Source organism: Engystomops pustulosus, chromosome 6 (genome assembly GCF_040894005.1).
Source record: "Engystomops pustulosus chromosome 6, aEngPut4.maternal, whole genome shotgun sequence".
Taxonomy (NCBI): Eukaryota; Metazoa; Chordata; class Amphibia; order Anura; family Leptodactylidae; genus Engystomops; species Engystomops pustulosus.
Genome location: NC_092416.1, coordinates 185,162,321 through 185,182,270, shown reverse-complemented (window position 1 = coordinate 185,182,270; position 19,950 = coordinate 185,162,321). Strand labels below are relative to the sequence as shown.

Below are 19,950 nucleotides of genomic sequence, written 5' to 3'. Positions count from 1 at the left end.
CCAGCAGTGTCACCTCTCCAGTCAGCAGCTCCATCATCTTGTGGGTGACTTCTAGGATCTTCTGCTCATTGATGTCATCATGTATCAGGGGGTGAGGTGGAGGAGCCGGGATTGGGCTCAGGGTTCTCCCCCGCCCTTCATACACAGGGGCCTGACAGCGCCCACTAGAGGTCTTCTTCACTACTGTGTAATCCTGGTTATGGAGAGACACATTGATAAATCTCCCTCCATACATTTCCAGAATCTCTCACCTCTCCAGTCCTATCATCTGTTATTCCCATAGATAATGATGTCATGTGACCTCATCACAATCTCTCACCTCTCCAGTAATATAGAAGAGAATCTCTAGGGTGAGCTGGAAGATTCTCTCCACCCTCGTGTCTCTCTCCATTGTCTGATCCTGAATAGAAAGAAGATCAGCCCATGTTAAATTAGACAAAGTCCCATGTAAAAAGCCACAATTACTGAAATGAATAAGTGAAAAAAAAATTGATGTTTCCATGGGAAATGTTGTGTAATAATGAATAGATTGTCAGAGAAATGTCTCTATGTCTGTGTATCCGCGTAGTGTTACGATGAGTTCTATAGTTAGTAGTAAAGATTCCTGGAGTCTGTGGAGACAAACATTTGGGCACATTTACTAAGGGTCGTGCTCCAGTTTTCTGTTGGACTTTGCACGTTCTTTCTAGTGTAAACTCCTCGCACAGGTATTTAGGAAGTGTCCGCGCCACATGTGTCGCACTTAACCCTTTTGTGTCGCGGCTGCACTATTCTTCATGCAACACAACCTTCTGCACTGAAGGGGGCGCTCCAGTGCTCAGTCGGAACTTTACATGCAAAGTTCCATGTTAAAGGTGCACCAAAAAATAGTGGTGCCCTCTGTCAGGGCAGTGCAGGGGGCGGCAGATTCATGAAGAACGTGCGGCAGAAATCCTGAAGATTTCTTCAGTCTTGTATTAGTCCATATATACATGACACCCACACGTATGTCACTGTATCCGTACCGTCTCTGTATAAAATACAGTCTGATCGATGGCTGACTATTCGCTGGCTGCCTGGATACTACACATATATACGGCAGCATAGGGTGCACAAGGACTAACTAGAGGGAACATTTACCCTCTTCTGTATTTGTGGTAGGGTTGTCCCAACATCTACAGAAGAAGCAATAACCACCAGGAGGTGTCTGACAATGGAAAAACAAAGCAGAAGAGACAAGGAACTTCCGTACCTCAACACAGAGGTATAAAACAGAACAGACATGTAGTCGATCTGATATGATCATCTCATCATATCAGAACATGTGATAGAGAACTTCTGAAATATGATATGGACATTACTGAGACTGAAGAACATTACTAGAAGCTCAGTCCACCAGGAGTATCAACGCTTGTTTTCCCTTTGATTTGGTGAAGATCTGTATCGTGAACACACGGACACAGTGAGACGTCCTTATTCTCAACATAGAAGAATCCCGGTCCAGTTGGATTAATACATAACCATTTCCAGGGCCTCCAGCCGGTGGCTGAGGAACACATAACCTGGCCAAAGTACGAAATGTCTATTCATACGTATATACTAACCTTGTACTCACACGTATTGAATGAGGTGTAATTTGTGGAGGCTCCTAATCACTAGTAATAAAATGTAACATGATAATAAAGAATGCAATAATAATGCAAACATAGTCTCCATAAGGTAATTTACAGTATGGTCTCTCGGGGTGCTTAAAATAGGTTGTTGTACCTTCCAAACGTCGCTAGTGAACTACTAGGTCTGTGCCTGGAGGTGAATTCTCTGTAACATGTTTTGATGTGTGAATAGACTTTATTATAAGGGACTATATTGGAAATTAAAGTATACTTATACCACCCCAACCATCCCGGATCCAGTGGGACAGTCCCGGATTCTCTGCCCCGCGGTCTCGGGATGGATTGCTATGGCTGTAAGCAGCAGCCTGGCAGGTGCATTGACGTCATCACAACGCGCCTATTGGTCACTGCTGCAGTGCAGAATTGGTGGAGGATGAGGGATGACAGCAGCGGGGGAATGAGATAAGTCGAGTTTACTTTATTTATTATTATGCAACTAAAAAGGTGCCATAAGATGGGGAGCAGAGAAAAGGCTCAATGAAGGGGAGCAGAGAAAAGGCTCAATGAAGGGGAGCAGAGAAAGATGCACAATTAGATGAGGACAGAGAATGGGCAAAATAAGATGAGAAAGCAAAAAAAACTATGTGGCGTGCCATCCCTTTAATCCCTCTTTCTTCATCCTAGAGGTTGGTAGGTATATACTGAGACTATATGTGTATTGTTACTGCTGGTACAAAGAGGAAATATATAAAGACTTAAACAAATTTTGGCGTACAGTGCATTTTATTATTATGGACAACAAATTTCTGTAGCACAAATCATCATTGCTGGCACTGACGTTCTGTTGAATGTTGACCAGGAGAGAAACCCAGTTATATGAAAATGAAACGGCAATGAGTTAAGTATTCTGACAATAACGGTGACAGCAAACGTACCTCCTCCTTCTCCCGCAGCGCTGTGCTCTGTATATGACTGATGCCGAATCCTGGGCTGTAAAGGACCTGTGATGATGTCATGACCGTGTGACCAGCCTCATATGTGGGAGGAGTAAGGCTTCAGGCTATGCTCTTGAAGGAGATAGGACCTTGGATGACATCATGATCATGTGACCTACTTTATGTGTGGGAAGAGTTCAGCCCCAGGCCATGCTCTCAGAGCGGCAGAGTTGAATTCGTCGGAGAAGAGGATTATCGTGATGCTACGTGTCAGACTGTTGTGCGGTGCTGGTGGGGACCCGGGCCTGGAGCCATGGGGGCTATGCCTGCCAGTACGGGTGCTGGGGGGCAACCAGGTCTTGGTCCCTGCCGGCGCTGTGCTGCAGCGGTGGTGGACGCCATGTGGTGCCGCACACTATAGCGTAGGGACCCACCAAAAAGAGGTCACCTTGAAGTGGTTGGTGGCTTATACAATTTGATCAAAATGTAACTAAGAGCCTCGAGTTCGTTATTTTATTAGCCGAGCGGCAGGAGATCATTGTGTGATGTGTGGATGCGCGGTCCAGTTCTTTTTCTCTCCCCATGTTGGTATAACCTGAACCTGAACCTACAACAGTCGCCCCATTAGTTTTGTGTCTTTCGTCCTTCTATTTGTTGACGTCTTATGTAATGTATGTGAACCCCTTATACAATGTACATAGAATTAACCACATAATGACGAGCCGTAGAAAGAGCTTAAAGACCGGACATTTCAAGTATATTTGCAGGTCTGGTCGGTTTCAGGACCATAACTGATTTTGGTGTACTAGCTTAAAAAAAACAGCAGAATCTTAGCAAATAATTGACATTTTGGAGTTTTACGGGTTTTTAACATTTTTCTTTAATCGGGCTAAAGTTACAAAAAGTATAGAAATGAATAGTGTGTGATTTTAAAAAAAAAATATCCAACTATAACCAAAATAAAAGTTTCAGCAGTAGATATTGGGGCACATTTACTAAGGGCCAGTTTTCTGTCGGACTTTCTAGTGAAAACGTCTTCCACGGGTATATAGGAAGTGTATGAGACACATTTATGTCACACGTGGCCCTTTTGTGGTGCGGCTGCACTAGGCACCACGCGACACAAATTAGGGGGGGGGCGTTCCGGTTCTCAGTTGGATCGTGCGCCAGATTTATCAAGTCTGACTGAAGTGTGTCGCATGCCCTATGTTAAAGGTGCACCAAAAAAAATTTGGTGATCATTGTTGGGACAGAACAGGGGGATTATAATTTAAATCGATGTAGATTAGGAAGATTGTTACTGTAATGTAATACTGTATGATGCAAAAATTACTAAGACCCTGCGACCTAGGAGAAGCACCATGCAGTTATTCAGAGTGCCCTAAAAAGAGCAATTATTACAGATTTATCCCTGTCCCCTCCTTTCCATACCCAAATGCTCTGAAAGGGGCAATCGTTCATTTTTACTTAGTCTTTACCTGCATGACTGACCCTATCTCCATCACCAGCCTGTCCCCTTTCTGTAATATTACCGGGACCTGCGACCCTGCCTTTTAACCCCTTCAGGACGCAGCCATTTTGTAGCTTAAGGCTCAGCCCCATTTTTTGGATTCTGACTTGCGTCGCTTTATATGGTTATAACTTTTGAACACTTTTACTTATCAAAGCGATTATCAGACTGTTTTTTTCGTCACATGTGGTCAATTTTGGCTGATAAGTTTTCTATTTTTTTATAAAAAAAAAAAAAACTGATGATTTTTTTTTTAAATTAGCGATCATCTTGTTTTCAGGCCGATAGTTTTACCACCTAAATCAGTTGCTGAATAACGTTTCCATTATGTCTGCTTTACATTTTCATTATTTTTGAATTGTCTGGATAATTTATTTTGATGTCACGCGACATACGGTTTTCCATATTTTCAAGGAGATGTTAGAATTGACCATTTTGGGGATAAATACTGTTTTCTGTTTTTAATGAAATTTTAAAAATATAACATTAGAAACCCCCTATATATATCAACCTATTTTCGAATCTGCACCCCTCAAACTATCAGAAACAGCTTTTAGGAAGATCGTTAACCCCTTGAAATCTTCATAGTAATGAAATCAAAATGGAGGTGAAATTTAGAAGGGTCCAATTTTGTCGGTTATACGTTCATTTAACCCTAAAATTTACACATTTCCAAAAGATAAAAAGAGAAAACCCAACCAAAAATTTGTAATGCAATTTCTCCCGAGTACAGAGACCCCCCACATGTGGCCTTACGTGTTTTATGGGCGCACAGCGAGGCGCAGGAGGGAAGGAGCGCCTGCAGGATGAGATGCCTTTTCCAGTGTTACCATTTTGGGGTTGGTATCTCCCAGGAGTAGAAAATAATCAATTCTATACTGAATTTTTTAAAATTTTTCCCAGGTCGTCATCCATGACGGCTTACTTGGATGATACCCCTTCACCTCTGTGGGGACAGGAAGAAGAGAGGTTCCCAGTATCCACCCTCCAGTGTCTTCCTATCCCCACAACGGGTCAGATGAGGAGAAGTTGCTCTCCCTCTGATCCTCTAATTAAGCTGGGGTATGAAGATTCCTAAGATGGACATGCGGACTTTCTGACGCCAATTCCCATCTGGGCAGGGCTTGGTCAGGCTGTGATCCCTCCCTGATCTCCATTTTGCCCAGTACAGGCAGTCCCCGGGTTACATACAAGATAGGGACTGTAGGTTTGTTCTTAAGTTGAATTTGTATGTAAGTCGGAACTGTATACTTTATCATTGTAATCCCAGCCAGAACTTTTTTGGTCTCTGTGACAATTGGATTTTAAAAATGTTGGGTTGTCATAAGAATCAATATTAACACTAAAGCTTCATTACAGGCCCCTGTGATAACTGTTACAGCTGATCATTGTGGCCTAGGACTAAAGTACAGCAAATTATCAATATCCAGTGGTCCGTTTGTAACTATGGGTCGTATGTAAGTCGAGTGTTCTTAAGTAGGGGACCGCCTGTATTGGTTATTCCTGTGGTCCAAGCGGGAACGCATCATAGAACGCATGCGTTCCATCCAGGGCATGTGGAATGACCACTTTCGTTTGCTACCGGAAGTGATGCGTAGGGACTCGGAGCGATGCCCAGACGACTCCGCCAGCCCTGCACATGGGGATAGTCTCCCCATAAGGTATTTAAATCGGATCACGTTGATCTGAGATCTGAGGTAATAGCATCTGCATTCTGTCATCCCAGTGATGGCTACTGATGAGGCAGACTTGGCTCCCCCAGGTATGTTAGGTGCTGTGGGCAATATGTGTATGAATTCCACTGCTGCCAAGTAAGCTTTCCTACTTGCTTTTCCCAGGATAAAGATGGGTCTGAGAAAGGGAAAGGCAATGAGGAGAAGCAAGAGAAAAGCAAGGCAAAAACTTCGGAGGGTATGCCAACGAGAAGATGTAACATGTGTTCTTATAAATTGCCAGGCAAATATAAAAAACTATTTGCAAACCATGTATCGATGGGTTTGTGAGAGACGTAAATAATTCCTTTATAGATGAATTGTAAACATTTACTGAAGACAAAGTCTCGTCCATAGCTACTCGTCCACAACCTCTTTGGCTCTAATTCCTAAAAAGCCTCTCCTAGAGATGTCTCAGATGAAGATTCCAATAATGATTCCGATGCTTCCTCATGTTCCACCAGAGATTCTTCACGGAAACCTGATAAATAGTGTCCTCAACTTATGGAGGCAAAATACCCGTTTCCTGTCGAAGAAATTGATAAGCTACTAAAAGCAGTCAGAGAGACATTGGGGGTCATTTACTAAGGGCCCGATTCGCGTTTTCCCGACGTGTTACCCGAATATTTCCGATTTGCGTCGATTGTACCTGAATTGCCCCGGGATTTTGGCGCACGCAATTGGATTGTGGCGCATCGGCACCGGCATGCACGCGTCGGAATTCGGGGGGGGCGTGGCCGAACAAAAACCCGACGGATTCGGAAAAAACGCCGCATTTAAAAAAGGAAATTGTGTCGCGGAGCTTGCACTTACCTTCATTCAGGATAGGATCGTGAACTTCAGTGCATTTCAGGGAACTTCAGCGCAGCAGCGCCTCCTGGTGGACGTCGGAGGAACTGGCTTGATGAATCCCGGCCTGACCCGAATCCAGCGCAGAGAACGCGCCGCTGGATCGCGAACGGACCGGGTAAGTAAATCTGCCCCATTAAATGTTGAAGATATTATTTCTCCTAGTTCCATTCAGGAAGATTTGTTTGGAAACGTGTGTTTCCCATTAATGAATCATTAAAAGAGCTAATTCCAGATGACTGCCAAGATCCAGAAAGGATAATAGCCGTCTCAAAGAACTTCAGAAGCCGCCTGCTTATCGATACCCAGGAGACAAAAAATTGGGATACATGTCCAAAAGTAAACGTGCAAGTAGCTAAGGTAGTAAAGAAAACAAATCTCCCCTCTGAGGACTCTGCGCAACTCCGGGATCCTATGGATAGGAAATCAGATGTTTTACTTAAGAAATCATGGGAAACAGCTATGTGAAATATGAAGACTAATATCTCAGCTACATCTGTAGCTAAAACCCTTCTGTTTTGGCTCGGGAATTTGACACACATATAAAACAGATAATAAATATTATTATATCTAGTGGGGCATCATCAACAAGTAAAGGGATGTTAGCAGGTGTGCAAAAACCACGGTCCTGGGTACAGTAGGATGTGTACAAATGTGACAAAAATTGCAAAAATTGCAGTGTGCACCACTCGCTCTTATCCCAATCAAGGCCGTTTCCTCAATTTTATAACTATTTATTAGAGTAAAAAACACAGTTATAACGAAGCACAATATGGCATGTAAACATCTACATTAGTAGCAGATGCACATATAGTACAACTAATTAATCTAGTGCCTAATTATTATAGTGGGCCCAAGCACTTAAAATAGTAATCTCTACAAACAAGAATGTACGATATGATAAAATAAGTTGTCCTAAAGTCCACCAAAAATTTCACTTCATGTGAACAGTGTCCTGTTAATTTGCCACTTGGTCTGCACATATCATATGGCTACCGCTTTATATAAAACTTTTTGGGTAAAGGTTTTAAAATAAAACGTAAGGTGCCTTCTTCAGATATGGATCATATTTCAACATCCAACATGTGAGATCTAGCTATTACATAATTTTATAACTATGAAATATCTTGCTTGGGATAAGAGCGAGTGGTGCACACTGCAATTTTTGTAATTTTTTGTCATATATAAAACAGCACACACCAAGAGAGACTCTTTTAGAGAATCTACCTCTTCTGCAGTTGGCCACTAGATTTTGGCCGGATCTAAACGGTTTTCAGCGAATGAAGGAGCTTTGTCAAACTCGTTGTGCGTTATGGTTAAAGCCATAAAACGGGCACATACGCTCAAAGACCAAGCGTTACAGGACTACCATTCGCAGAGAATTCCTGTTTGGTCCAGGAACGCTATACGCTATACTAGAAAAGGCTACGGACAAGAAAAAAGGTTTTCCAGAAAATAAACCTATGTAAAAAAAATAGACCTTTTTTTCCAAACTACTAAGAGCAGAAGGATTCCTTCAACGGAAAGGGAAAACAATGAATATGGAGCCACCCTAAGGGAGGTAAAAATCAAGCTTTCCTTTTTTCCTCATCCAGCAACTCCAGTAAAACCAAGAAGCAATGACGCCATGGTAGGGCGGAGACTTTTAAGATTTCAGGACAGTTGGTCTCAGACCTCGGGGATTCCATGGGTCCTAAACATTGTAAAAAAAAAAACAGCTACAGAATAGAATTCCATCACCTTCCCCCGATAAGATACGTCATAACTCCTTGTTCCTCGAAATCCCTCCTTCCTTCATGGCAAGAAGTACAATCTCTACTATCCCTAGAGGTGATCATTCCAGTATCCCAGGATCAACTAGCAGTTGGATTTTATTCACCGCTGTTCCTGATAAAGAAGCCAAGTGGGACATATCGTCCAATCTTCAATTTAAGAAGCCCCAACCGATTTGTCTCGGAGAGACAAAATGGAATCGGTAAGGTCAGCCACCACAATAATTGCAAGACAGTCTTAAGTGTGTACAAGTGTGTACCATAGATCTCAAAGACGCTTATTATCATGTACCAAATCATCTGTTCCCTTATTGACTTCAACGTAAGGACCATAAACACCAACATGATGATAGTGGAAGAAACGGTGTCTGGCTTTGTAAGATGATGAGTAGAGCATCACATCACAATGTCATAGGCCCGAGGGGGCGATTTTATTCACCCGTTACAGTTCTTTTTTTCTTAAAAAAAAAAGACATCTTTATTTTTACATTTCCACGTTTTTTTCCTTTTCTCTCAGTTGCCATCAACCCCATGATGCCTCAGCACAGCTTTACAGGACGAACCAGAATCAACTTGCTCTTCCTCATGTAAGGAGGAACTAGAATGAATATTATTAGTAAAATTGACGAGTTATTGTCCCGCCCGTGTGGTACGATCTATTCTAGAGGAAGAGCTGATGCTCGAGCTTGATGACTCAGGTAGAGGAAGAATCACACAGCTGCCAAGCCACAATCTCAATGTGATATATATATAAAAAAAAAAAAATCAAGGCAGACGACAGGTGACGGACACATACAATAGTAGAATACAACACGTAGAATCTCCGCCCCAAAAATATATATTAGAAAAAAAAAAGTGCTGAGAAATTCTAACAAGTTCATAGATTTACTTACAATATACAACACCTTAAGGTCCGTAAGTTTAGAGCAGTAATTCCTGTATGACATCCTATGATTTATATAACAATTGTATTGGATCTAAAACATTTCCTGCATTATGACGAGAAAGTGGATTCTCCCCCTGTGTGAATTCTCTGATATATAACAGATCTAATTTAAAGGGTTTTCCAACAAATCTAAGTTAGGCCCGATCCACAGGATAGATTCTAATTTGATGAACGATGGGGGTCTCAGTGATAAGACCCCCACAGATCACAAAAACGAGGGGTTCGATGGGGTCGCAGGTACGGTAATGGGACGCCTTGTCGCTTCGGGAGATTAATGGAGAAGACCGCCGGGCATGACCGTTCTGCTTTATTCTTCTCTATGGAGCTGACCGAGATCGGCAACTTTGTCACTTGGCAAATTCCGTTGGCTCCATTGAGATATATGGAGCAGGACGATAATGCTCAGCCGCGTGCTCCATTACTCTCATGGAGCAACAAAGGGTCCGACTAAGGTACCTGGGACCCCATGGAACCCCTCATCACTGAGACCCCCACCAATCAGCAAGCTAGGCCCGATCCTATGGATAGGGCCTAACTTACACATTTCTTACATTCTGTACAAGGAAATAGTTTCTCCTCGGAGTTTATTCTCTCATATCTATAACATGATCTGATTCATCTTTAGAGCATTCCCCACATTATGAAACAGAATTTTCCGCCGTGTGCTGACTCGCATGCTGAAAAAGTTGATGTTTATCCCGGAAACATTTCCCACAATCCGAACACAAGTATTGCTTCTCTGTGTGTAGTCTTTGATGTCTAACAAGATCGGATTTAGCTCTAAAAGATTTCCCGCATAGTAAACAGGTAAATGGCTTCTCCCCCGTGTGGCTTCTCTAATGTACGACAAGATGTGATTTACTTATATAACTTTTCTCACATTCAGAACATGGAAACGGCCTCTCCCCTGTGTGAAGTCTCATATGTCTAGTAACATCCGATTTAATGGTGTAACATTTCCCACATTCGGGACATGAAAACGGCTTCGCCCCTGTGTGAGTTTTTAGATGTCTAGTAAGATTTGCCCTTGAGCTAAAATGTTTGCCACATGGCGCACATGAAAAAGACTCCTCCGAGAAACTTCTCTCATGTTTCACATAATTTGCTGGAACTGTAGAACATTTCTCGTATTCTAGATGTGATAATGGTTTATCCACCGTGTGAATTCTCTGTTTTACCAGATCTTTTGGTTCATCGCTATAACTTTGCCCACAATCAGAACCTTTGACATTTGGATTCTCTCCTTTTTGATGGCTCCGAAATACAACAATATGACCTTTATTTTGCTTCACAGTCCATACTGATTCGTTAGTTAGGACCCATTTAATAGGATCAGACGACGGATTGTTGCCTTGTGGGCCTGAGGACGTGTCTGGGATAAGTTCATATTCTTCCTTTACTTTAAAATCAGATATCAGATGTTCCTCTGAGCCATTGGCAAAGAATAAAACAGTTTATATAATATAAAAAAAGAAAATTAGTTGTGGTTAGAAAACTCTTTCCTGCTTACCATAAGGTTCTGTATTATTACTGATGTAACATCTCAGTCTCCTCCTCCGAGGTCCTGGTGAGCAGTATTCCTGACCCACATTCCAGTTTTTCTACCCTGTTCAGGTTCGGACTGGCCCATGTTGCACTGGGTAATGCACCGTTGGTCCAGGGGCATAAATACAGTGGTAGCAGCCATAGGCGAGCACACGTCAGGCTCAGCGCTGCTCACCCTTCCCTCTCCATAGGAGACCACGCCGCACATCTGTTCTTATGGCCGAAGACAAAGCAGGCTCTGTCTTTTTTGCTGCGACGGGACGACGAGCACACGTTGTGGCCAGGCGCCATAAGCGGCAATGGGGATGTCTATATGGATATATGAATGTATGAATGTGTAGTATACACATGTGTATGAAAGTATACAAATATACTTTGTATATGTAGGGAGGCCCCATTCAGAAGTCTGCTTAGTCCTCTCCTGCATTGGGCCCTGGCTCCTGGTGCAGCTGTATCTATCCCCATAGGAGGCCTGTGCCTGTAATAGCAATAGTACTCGATACAGCCAGAGTCGGCTGCTTGAATACTCTTACAGAAGGTAACAGTGAAAGCTAACAGAGTATGATGCGGCCAGGAGATTTACCATGCTCATGTTACTCTTAGACCCAGGATGTGCATCAGGACATCATCAAGCGCCGTGCACCCCATTTCCATCCATCCTGACTACCACTATGCCAAGATTCCCGCCAAAGGCAGGAAGAGGAGCTATGAGATAACTGTGACTACTATACTAGCTTCTAGGGGGGACCTGTGACTATATTAGCTTCTAGGGGGACCTGTGACTATATTAGCTTCTAGGGGGACCTGTGACTATATTAGCTTCTAGGGGAGCCCTGTGACTATATTAGCTTCTAGGGGAGCCCTGTGACTATATTAGCTTCTAGGGGAGCCCTGTGACTATATTGGCTACTGTAGGAGCCCTTGTGACTATAATGGCTACTGTGGGAGCCCTTGTGACTATAATGGCTACTGTGGGAGCCCTTGTGACTATAATGGCTACTGTGGGAGCCCTTGTGACTATATTGGCTACCGGGGGAGCCCTTGTGACTATATTGGCTACCGTGGGAGCCCTTGTGACTATATTGGCTACCGTGGGAGCCCTGTGACTATATTGGCTACCGTGGGAGCCCTGTGACTATATTGGCTACCGTGGGAGCCCTGTGACTATATTGGCTACCGTGGGAGCCCTGTGACTATATTGGCTACCGTGGGAGCCCTGTGACTATATTGGCTACCGTGGGAGCCCTGTGACTATATTAGCTACCGTGGGAGCCCTGTGAATATATTGGCTACTGTGGGAGCCCTGTGACTATATTGGCTACTGTGGGAGCCCTGTGACTATATTAGTTTCTAGGGGGGACCTGTGACTATATTGGCTACTGTGGGAGCCCTGTGACTATATTAGTTTCTAGGGGGGACCTGTGACTATATTGGCTACTGTGGGAGCCCTGTGACTATATTAGTTTCTAGGGGGGACCTGTGACTATATTGGCTACTGTGGGAGCACTGTGACTGTATTGGCTACTGTGGGAACACATTGGCTACACATTGGCTACTGGGGGTAGTAATGCTACTATATAACTAGAATTATCACCCGTTACCTGTAGGAATCTCCTCCTTACATCGCTCATCACCCCTCACATATGTCTCTGGAGCAGGAATATTCTTCACATCTTCACCCTGATACAAAAACTGAGAGACAAATATTGTAAGAAGTCACCATGATGAGAAAATATTACTTAAAATCAGGAAGTATCTGAGCTCTACAGCTGCAAGGCTCCATCATAAATTATTACTGTAACCAGCGGCCTCCAGAGACAGAAACTGGGAGAAGATCCAGACACCATCCAATGTATTTACTTGAAACCGAAGTATTATGGAGAGACATGGAGTTCTACAATATATAGTTATGTAGTTTTTATGAATTAATTTAAGAGAAGATGTCACAAAGTCTCATCTCCATCTACCTGATGATCCTGTGGGACATATTTCTCCTCTGAACAATCCTGTGGTAGAAGAAGAGGACTGGGACATCTCTCCGGTGAAGTTCTCTTACTGGATCTACCTGTAGGAAACATCCAGAGACTGAATTCCTTCTTTCCATACAGATAATGAAAGGACGTGTGGATTTAGTCCTGTCTATTACCTGCTGATGTGAGGGGCTGGTGGTCCTCCATCATGACGTCCTTGTACACATCTTTGTGTCCTTCTAAATACTCCCACTCCTCCATGGAGAAATAGACAGCCACATCCTGACACCTTATAGGAACCTGACACACACAATGATCCCGTCATCACCCAGATCCCTTCATAGCGTTACTGTATAATGTCCCAGCATTCCCAGCAGTGTCACCTCTCCAGTCAGCAGCTCCATCATCTTGTGGGTGACTTCTAGGATCTTCTGCTCATTGATGTCATCATGTATCAGGGGGTGAGGTGGAGGAGCCGGGATTGGGCTCAGGGTTCTCCCCCGTCCTTCATACACAGGGGCCTGACAGCGCCCACTAGAGGTCTTCTTCACTACTGTGTAATCCTGGTTATGGAGAGACACATTGATAAATCTCCCTCCATACATTTCCAGAATCTCTCACCTCTCCAGTCCTATCATCTGTTATTCCCATAGATAATGATGTCATGTGACCTCATCACAATCTCTCACCTCTCCAGTAATATAGAAGAGAATCTCTAGGGTGAGCTGGAAGATTCTCTCCATTATCTTGTCCCTGTCTCTGTCCATTGTCTGATCCTAAATGAAAAGCAGAATCAGCCCTTGTTACATGATATAAAATCCCATGAATAAAATTATTGAAATTAATTAGAATAACAATAGAGGATAACCTGTGGTCTATGGGTTGAATATTCCTTGAATAACTTTATAGAATTTCTCTATGTCTGAGATAAAAGCTTGTGACGACCTAGTGATGAATCCGCAATGGTGAGACCAGTATAATACTGTTGTCTAGTAGGATACTTCATACATCGACAACTAAGGGCTCACTCAGATGCTCATACTCTGGCAGAGACGCACGGTCCAGGGGTCGGTCGTGCCGGAATTAAATGGGTATTCCCATCGGGGTATTGGCATTTCCTTTGATTACCGTAAAGACATGTTTCTTCATCTTATTAAAAAATATATCTGTATAAATATAATTTCCCATAAATGTCGCCATGTTGCCCCTTAGAAACAAGATAGTTGCCCTTGGATACAACCACCACAGCACTCAGGAAGTGGTGGCCACTCAGATACAGCGTTTATTAGCACAGCACAGATGTGGGACATGCAGAAACATCCAGATATTTCATATGTAAAAACTATTTGTTTCTTTGAACAATCGCTCCAGCAGCAGAGGTCGTATCCAAGGACAGCTGTAATGTGTTTCTAAGGGACAACATGGCTACTTTTATTAAAAATTATTTTCTCTCGGGTACTTTTGTCTTTATCATCATCCGTTTGAAGAAATGTATGCATAAGGCAGATATATAAGTTGGATTGTCCAGTGATAGCAAGTCAGGCCTTATACACAGGATACGGGATAACTTGCTGATTGGTGGGGGTCTGAGTGATGGGACCCCATGGATCGCCAGAATGGGTGTCTATTGTAGTTCCATCATACTCTATGGCGCTGATGGATATAGCCGAGTGTTGTACTCTGCCATCTCTGACAGCGCTATAGAGATGAATAGAGCAGTTGCTGCATGTGTGACCGCTGTTCTCCTCCGCACGTGATATGACAGGTAAAACGGACCCCTGTTGTAGTGATCCATGGGGCTAATTTTGTTCTGGCTGCTCAATTTCCGGGTCAGACATTCTGCTGGGCAAGACATGCGAGTTTGATTGATCCAACCCGTTCATGTGAAGAGACTACTGGAGGTGTGAAGTGGGCCCAAGTAAAGCAGAGGTAGTCCTCATCCAGGTAGAACCAGGTTCTCATGCAGGTTATGTCCATCTCTATAAGGCCAACAATACACACAATTGTGAAAATGGACCCGTGTACTGGTCCGATCATACGGACTGAAAAGTGCAGTGGATGGGAGTCCTGGCATCATATAGAAATATGATGTAAGGATCCCCTGTCTGCAGCGCCAATAGCGTAACAACGTTTATCCTCCTCACACATGTCAACAAAATTGTAAGACCCTCTAATTTATAATGCGGTGAAGAAATGTGCCTAAAATCTTTCTTTGATACCTACCTTCTCCTCCTCCCAGAGCGTTGTGCTCTGTATATACAGGAGATGCCAAATCCTAGAGGATAAAGGACCTGTGATGATGTCATGATCATGTGATAAGTCACATGTGTGGGAGGAGTCCACCTGTAGTGCTGGAGAAGGTGGTACCTGTAATGATGTCATGATCATGTGATCAGTCACATGTGTGGGAGGAGTCCACTTGTGCTGCTGGAGGAGATAGAACCTGTGATGATGTCATGATCATGTGATCCATATATTAGTACTGTTGTGTATCGGTGCACGTTAGTCGGGGTTTCGGCAGCGTTTACACTTCATCTGCGTTTCAGTCATGCGACTTTTTGTCTGACGCCAGCCTGTAACCGGAATTCAGGAATATTAGTGTTTAACCCTTTCACGTTGGGCCTGAATGTTCAGGTCAATTTTTTCTGTTCTGCTCTTCTTTAAAGGAGGAAATCTTTCAGAACAATTATTACTTTGTTTTTTTTCATGACATGTGAAACTTTAACTTTAATTTTTATTATTATTTATTATATTTTTTATAGAATCACCAAATAACCTAAATATGTACAGGGTGAATCCATCACCATTTTCCCGGGTCAGAGGCAGAGGGTGCATGTACTTTTGCTCCGTTCCTTATGCCTCGGCTGACTTATTTTAAAAAATGTTTTTTCTGGTATTTTAGCAGTGTCCTTCTCCGGTTCCTGTTCTGTTTCACCTAGAAATATAATCCTAATATTATATTTAAGGAGTCTCTTCTTTCAAAGGACATCAGGATGGGTGCCACAGTTCAGGAGATATGACAGTGTAAGGATGCTACTACACGTCTCGTTCTTGGACTGTTTTAAAGCATGTGTTTTCAGTCCGTTTAAAAACACATGTTTTTGACTGTTTACCATGCATTTGGCTGGTTTGAACATGTTTATCTTCATTTCTAGCTGTGAAACATAAAAACCAGCCGAATGCACGGTAAGCTTACAAAAACGCATCAATTTTTAAACGGACTAAATACATATGTGTTTTTAAACGGTCCGAGAACGCGACGTGTGGCGGCACCCTTAGGTGTGAAACCTTCCTTGCATTCTGGTACACACCTGCATTCACTCTGCCATGTAGCTGTATGAGAGATCAGGCTCCTGCTGCAGAAAACATTCCCCAACCATCTACCACCTTTTACTAACTTCTTTACCAGTGCCGGATCTTTGTTCCTTGTGCCTCTGAGAAAGCTTTTACCCTGTGATTACCTGTTGTGACCTCGATTCCTGTTCCTGACTTTGATTCTCCGTCGGCTGTGTCGGCTTTTGCTTTGTCCCCGACTCCGATCCTATGCCGCCTGTCCTGGTCTTCTTACTGACCACGACTCAGTCTCAGCCTGCCGACTTTGTACTTTGCCTTGGTGACCACCGCAAGCAAAGTCTGCGGAGCGTCCTGGTGGTATGTCGCCGCAGCAAGTCTAACCTGCTTTGCGTCAGGCTCTGGTGAATACCGAGTTCCACTTAGACTCTGCTCCCAGGTGTCGGCTTAAGTCATCGCCCGTGGTGGTTAAGTGGGTCCATTACCTCTGACCCTGATAGTAAGATCCAGCCATAGATCCCGTCAAGGTTCCGCTACATGAACTGGCTGATCTCACCACCATCATGGCAGCTTCTGCAGAACCCAGATTGTGGCTATCCATTGTCTCCAAGCATGACGGATATGCCAAGCTGTGCAGGGCTCCTTGCAAATTGAATTGATGTCTTCGCAGTTTGACATAGAACGGTTTAAGGTGGCTATCATGATCAGTCTTCTCTCCGGGAAAGCCCTGGCATGGGGTTAGGGTTAGGGTTCTCTGGGACAGGAATGACCCGGTCACGACTAATACCACCAATTCCTCGCTGAATTCCAGTCTGTCTTCAAGAAACCAGCCTGGGCGACATCTCCTGAAACCGCCCTGCTGAACTTGCACCAAGGCGACTTTTCTGTTCGTTACTACCTGGTTCAATCGCGAACTCTAGCTTCTGAGCTTTCTTGCAATGAAGCGGCCTTGGTCGCCACCTATAAAAAGAGACTGCCTAGTTGATTCAAAAACACTGTCTCTATGAGACCTGCCGTCATGCAAGTGGCTAAAGCTCGTCTGACTCCCCAAGAATGCTCCAGGCGATAACAGGAGAATTTGTGTCGCTATTGTGCCACCCCGGAGCACTTTCTTGGGACTTGTCCACTCCGTCCACAGCATTCGGGAAATGCATGCACCTAGGGTTTCTGGGGGAGGCGTCCCTAGGTGAAAATAAAGCTGCTCCATGCCTGAATATTCCAGTACTACTTAGCTCTGGAACAAGCAGGCAGTTTTGTGCTTCTGCCTTCCTGGATTCCGGCTCTGCAGGAAACTTTTTGGATGCTGCCCTGGTCTCCCACAATTACCTTCCTGTGATCCATCTTGAGAAGCTGCTGGTTATGTCGTCTGTCAGTGAGCAGATTCTGTGTGAACCGGTTCGGAACCTCACCGAGCCTTTATGTCCGAGCCCTTATTTGGGCATTACACAAAGAGACATTGTCTTTGTCTGTCCTACCAAGGTCTACGTCTTCTCTCCTGCTGGGTCTCCCGTGGTTGCACGTCATGCTCCTGTGCTCAACTGGCAGACTGGGAAGGTTCTTCACTGGGGACCGGAATGCCGGTCACGCTGTTTGGTGGTACATCATCCCATATCCACCACGACTTAACCAGTGTCCTCCAAGCCTCTGGTGGGTCTTCCAGCTTCTTACTTGGACTTTGCTGATGTCTTCTCGGAGAAGCAAGTGGAAACTCTGCAACCGCACCGTCCCTACGACTTTCCTATAGACCTGTTGCCGGGCAGGTCTCCTCCATGGGGTCGGGTGTACCCACTGTCAGTGCCTGAAACCGTGGCTATTTCAGCCTTTGTGAAGGAGAATCTGCAGAAGGGGTTCATATGCAAGTCCTCTTCCCCTGGCGGCCTGAATATTCCCGTGCTCCTCAGTTACGGCCCCCTTAGCCAGATTCAGATGACCGCTTTTCTGGACACTGCAGGGAACTTCGTTGATGCTGCCCTGGTCTCCCAACATAACATCCCTATAGTCCTTCTCAAGAAACCTCTGGTCATCTCCTCAGTCATCGTCCAAATTCTCTCAGATCTGGTCCGGTACAGTACTGAGCTCTTCATAAGGAGAGACTGTCCTCTTAAGTGTTGGCATACTCCACCTCATCTCTCCTGCTGGGTCTTCCTTGGCTGAAACTCCAAGCACAGGTCCTTAGCTGGCTGACAGGGGAGATCCTTCATTGGGGACCAGAGCGTCAGTCCCGCTGCATGGTGGCATCTTTACCAGTACCTGTTTTGGCCTCCTCTGTATCTACCAAGCCTTTGGAGGGCCTACCTATGCGGTACCAGGACTTTGCAGATGTTTTCTCCAAGAAACAACCAGAGTCCCTACGACTGCCCTGTGGATCTCCTGCCGGGTGCCTCTCTCTGTTCTCGAGACTGCAGCAATGTCGGAGTATATTAAAGAGAACCTGCAGAGAGGCTTTATAGTCCTCCTCTCAGGCTGGTGCAGGATTTTTTATCATGACCAAGAAGGATGGCTCACTCCATTCTTGCATTGACTATCGCGGTCTTAACAAGATCACGGTTAAGAACCGCTATCTGTTGCCGTTGATCACAGAGCTCTTTGACCGCCTGTGTGGTTCCAGGGTCTTCTCCAAGCTGGACCTTCGTAGGGCCTACAACCTCATCTGAATCCGCAAGGGTGACGAATGGAAGACAGCTTTTAAAACTCTTGATGGGCATTTCATGTACCTGGTGATGCCATTCGGACTGTGTAATGCCCTAGCTGTTTTTCAAGAATCTGTCAATGACATCTTCAGAGATCTGCTGTATACGTGTGTCATAGTCTATCTAGATGACATTTTGGTGTTGTCTCCAGACCTTGAGACCCACCAGTCCCACGTACGGCAAGTTCTTGGTCACCTTTGGGCCAATTGTCTCTACGCCAAGCTCGAGAAATGTCTGTTTCACCAACGGAGCCTTCCTTTCCTCAGCTATATATCTCCGACAGAGGTCTCCAGATCTCCTAAACTGTCATTTGCACTACAGTGGCCGCATCCGGAAGGTCTACGTGCCATACAGAGATTCCTGGGTTATGCGAACTATTATCAGCAGTTTATCCCGCATTTCTCCACTCTGGTGTCTCCCATCGTGGCACTCACCAAGAACCAATCCCCACCTCTGGTCCTCGGTGGCTGAAGAAGCCATCTCTCACTTGCGGCTTTTTCTCTATGACTTTTTCCTCCGCAGAGAGGAATTACTCCATAGGAGAACTATTGGCCATCAAACTTGCCCTAAAAGAATGGCGATATCTTCTAGATGGAGCCCACCATCCGGTTTGTGTTTATACAGATCATAAAAATGTCCTGTATTTCCAGACAATCCAGCGTCTTAATGCCAGGCAAGCCTGTTGGTCGCTCTTCTTTTCATGTTTCAATCTGTTGTTCCAGAAGAATATCAAGGCGGATGCCCTTTCCCGTGCTTCTGATGTCATTGGAGAAGAGCCGGTACCTCGGCATATCATCTCTCCTGAACAACTGGTTGTTGCCACTCCGGTGGATCTTCAGCATCTTCCCCTGACAAGAAGTATATCCGACCTGCACTGCGGAAGAGGATTTTGTCTTGGGGACATTCTTCGCGTCTGGCTGGGCAACCTGGGATGCAACGCTCCGTGGCCCTTATCTTCCGCTAGTACTGGTGGCCTGACCTGGTCAAAGATGTTCGGGATTTTGTGGGGTCCTGCACTTCCTATGCCCGTAATAAGCCTTCTCGCCTCAAACCGGCTGGCCTGTTGCTTCCGTTACCAATACCCAGTCGCCCGTGGTTGCACATGGCTATGGACTTTGTCACAGATCTTCCACCTTCC

General features: G+C 44.6%; 2 protein-coding genes and 1 pseudogene across 2 annotated transcripts in view; all 3 read right to left on the bottom strand.

Annotated features, from left to right (window-relative positions):
* The window catches only part of LOC140065154 (uncharacterized), a 154,690-nt gene that overhangs the window by 70,815 nt on the left and 63,925 nt on the right, over nt 1-19,950 (bottom strand). The gene's annotated exons all lie outside the window — the stretch shown is intronic.
* Nucleotides 9,242-10,758, bottom strand: LOC140065244 (uncharacterized; annotated as a pseudogene).
* On the bottom strand, nt 12,452-15,133 carry LOC140065243 (gastrula zinc finger protein XlCGF66.1-like). Its single transcript, XM_072112842.1, has 6 exons — nt 15,055-15,133; nt 13,521-13,607; nt 13,215-13,394; nt 13,008-13,131; nt 12,829-12,926; nt 12,452-12,553 (listed from the first exon to the last, which is right to left on the bottom strand). The coding sequence occupies exons 2-6, from the start codon at nt 13,596-13,598 to the stop codon at nt 12,452-12,454; spliced, it is 582 nt and encodes a 193-aa protein (XP_071968943.1). The 5' UTR covers nt 13,599-13,607; nt 15,055-15,133.

Coding starts and splice junctions, on each gene's coding strand:
- LOC140065243 (XM_072112842.1), bottom strand. CDS start 13,598: ATGGACAGAGACAGGGACAAGATAATGGAGAGAATCTTCCAGCTCACC. Junction 13,395..13,520: donor TCTTCTATATTACTGGAGAG/GTGAGAGATTGT, acceptor CTCCATAACCAG/GATTACACAGTAGTGAAGAA. Junction 12,554..12,828: donor ATGTCCCACAGGATCATCAG/GTAGATGGAGAT, acceptor TTTGTCTCTCAG/TTTTTGTATCAGGGTGAAGA.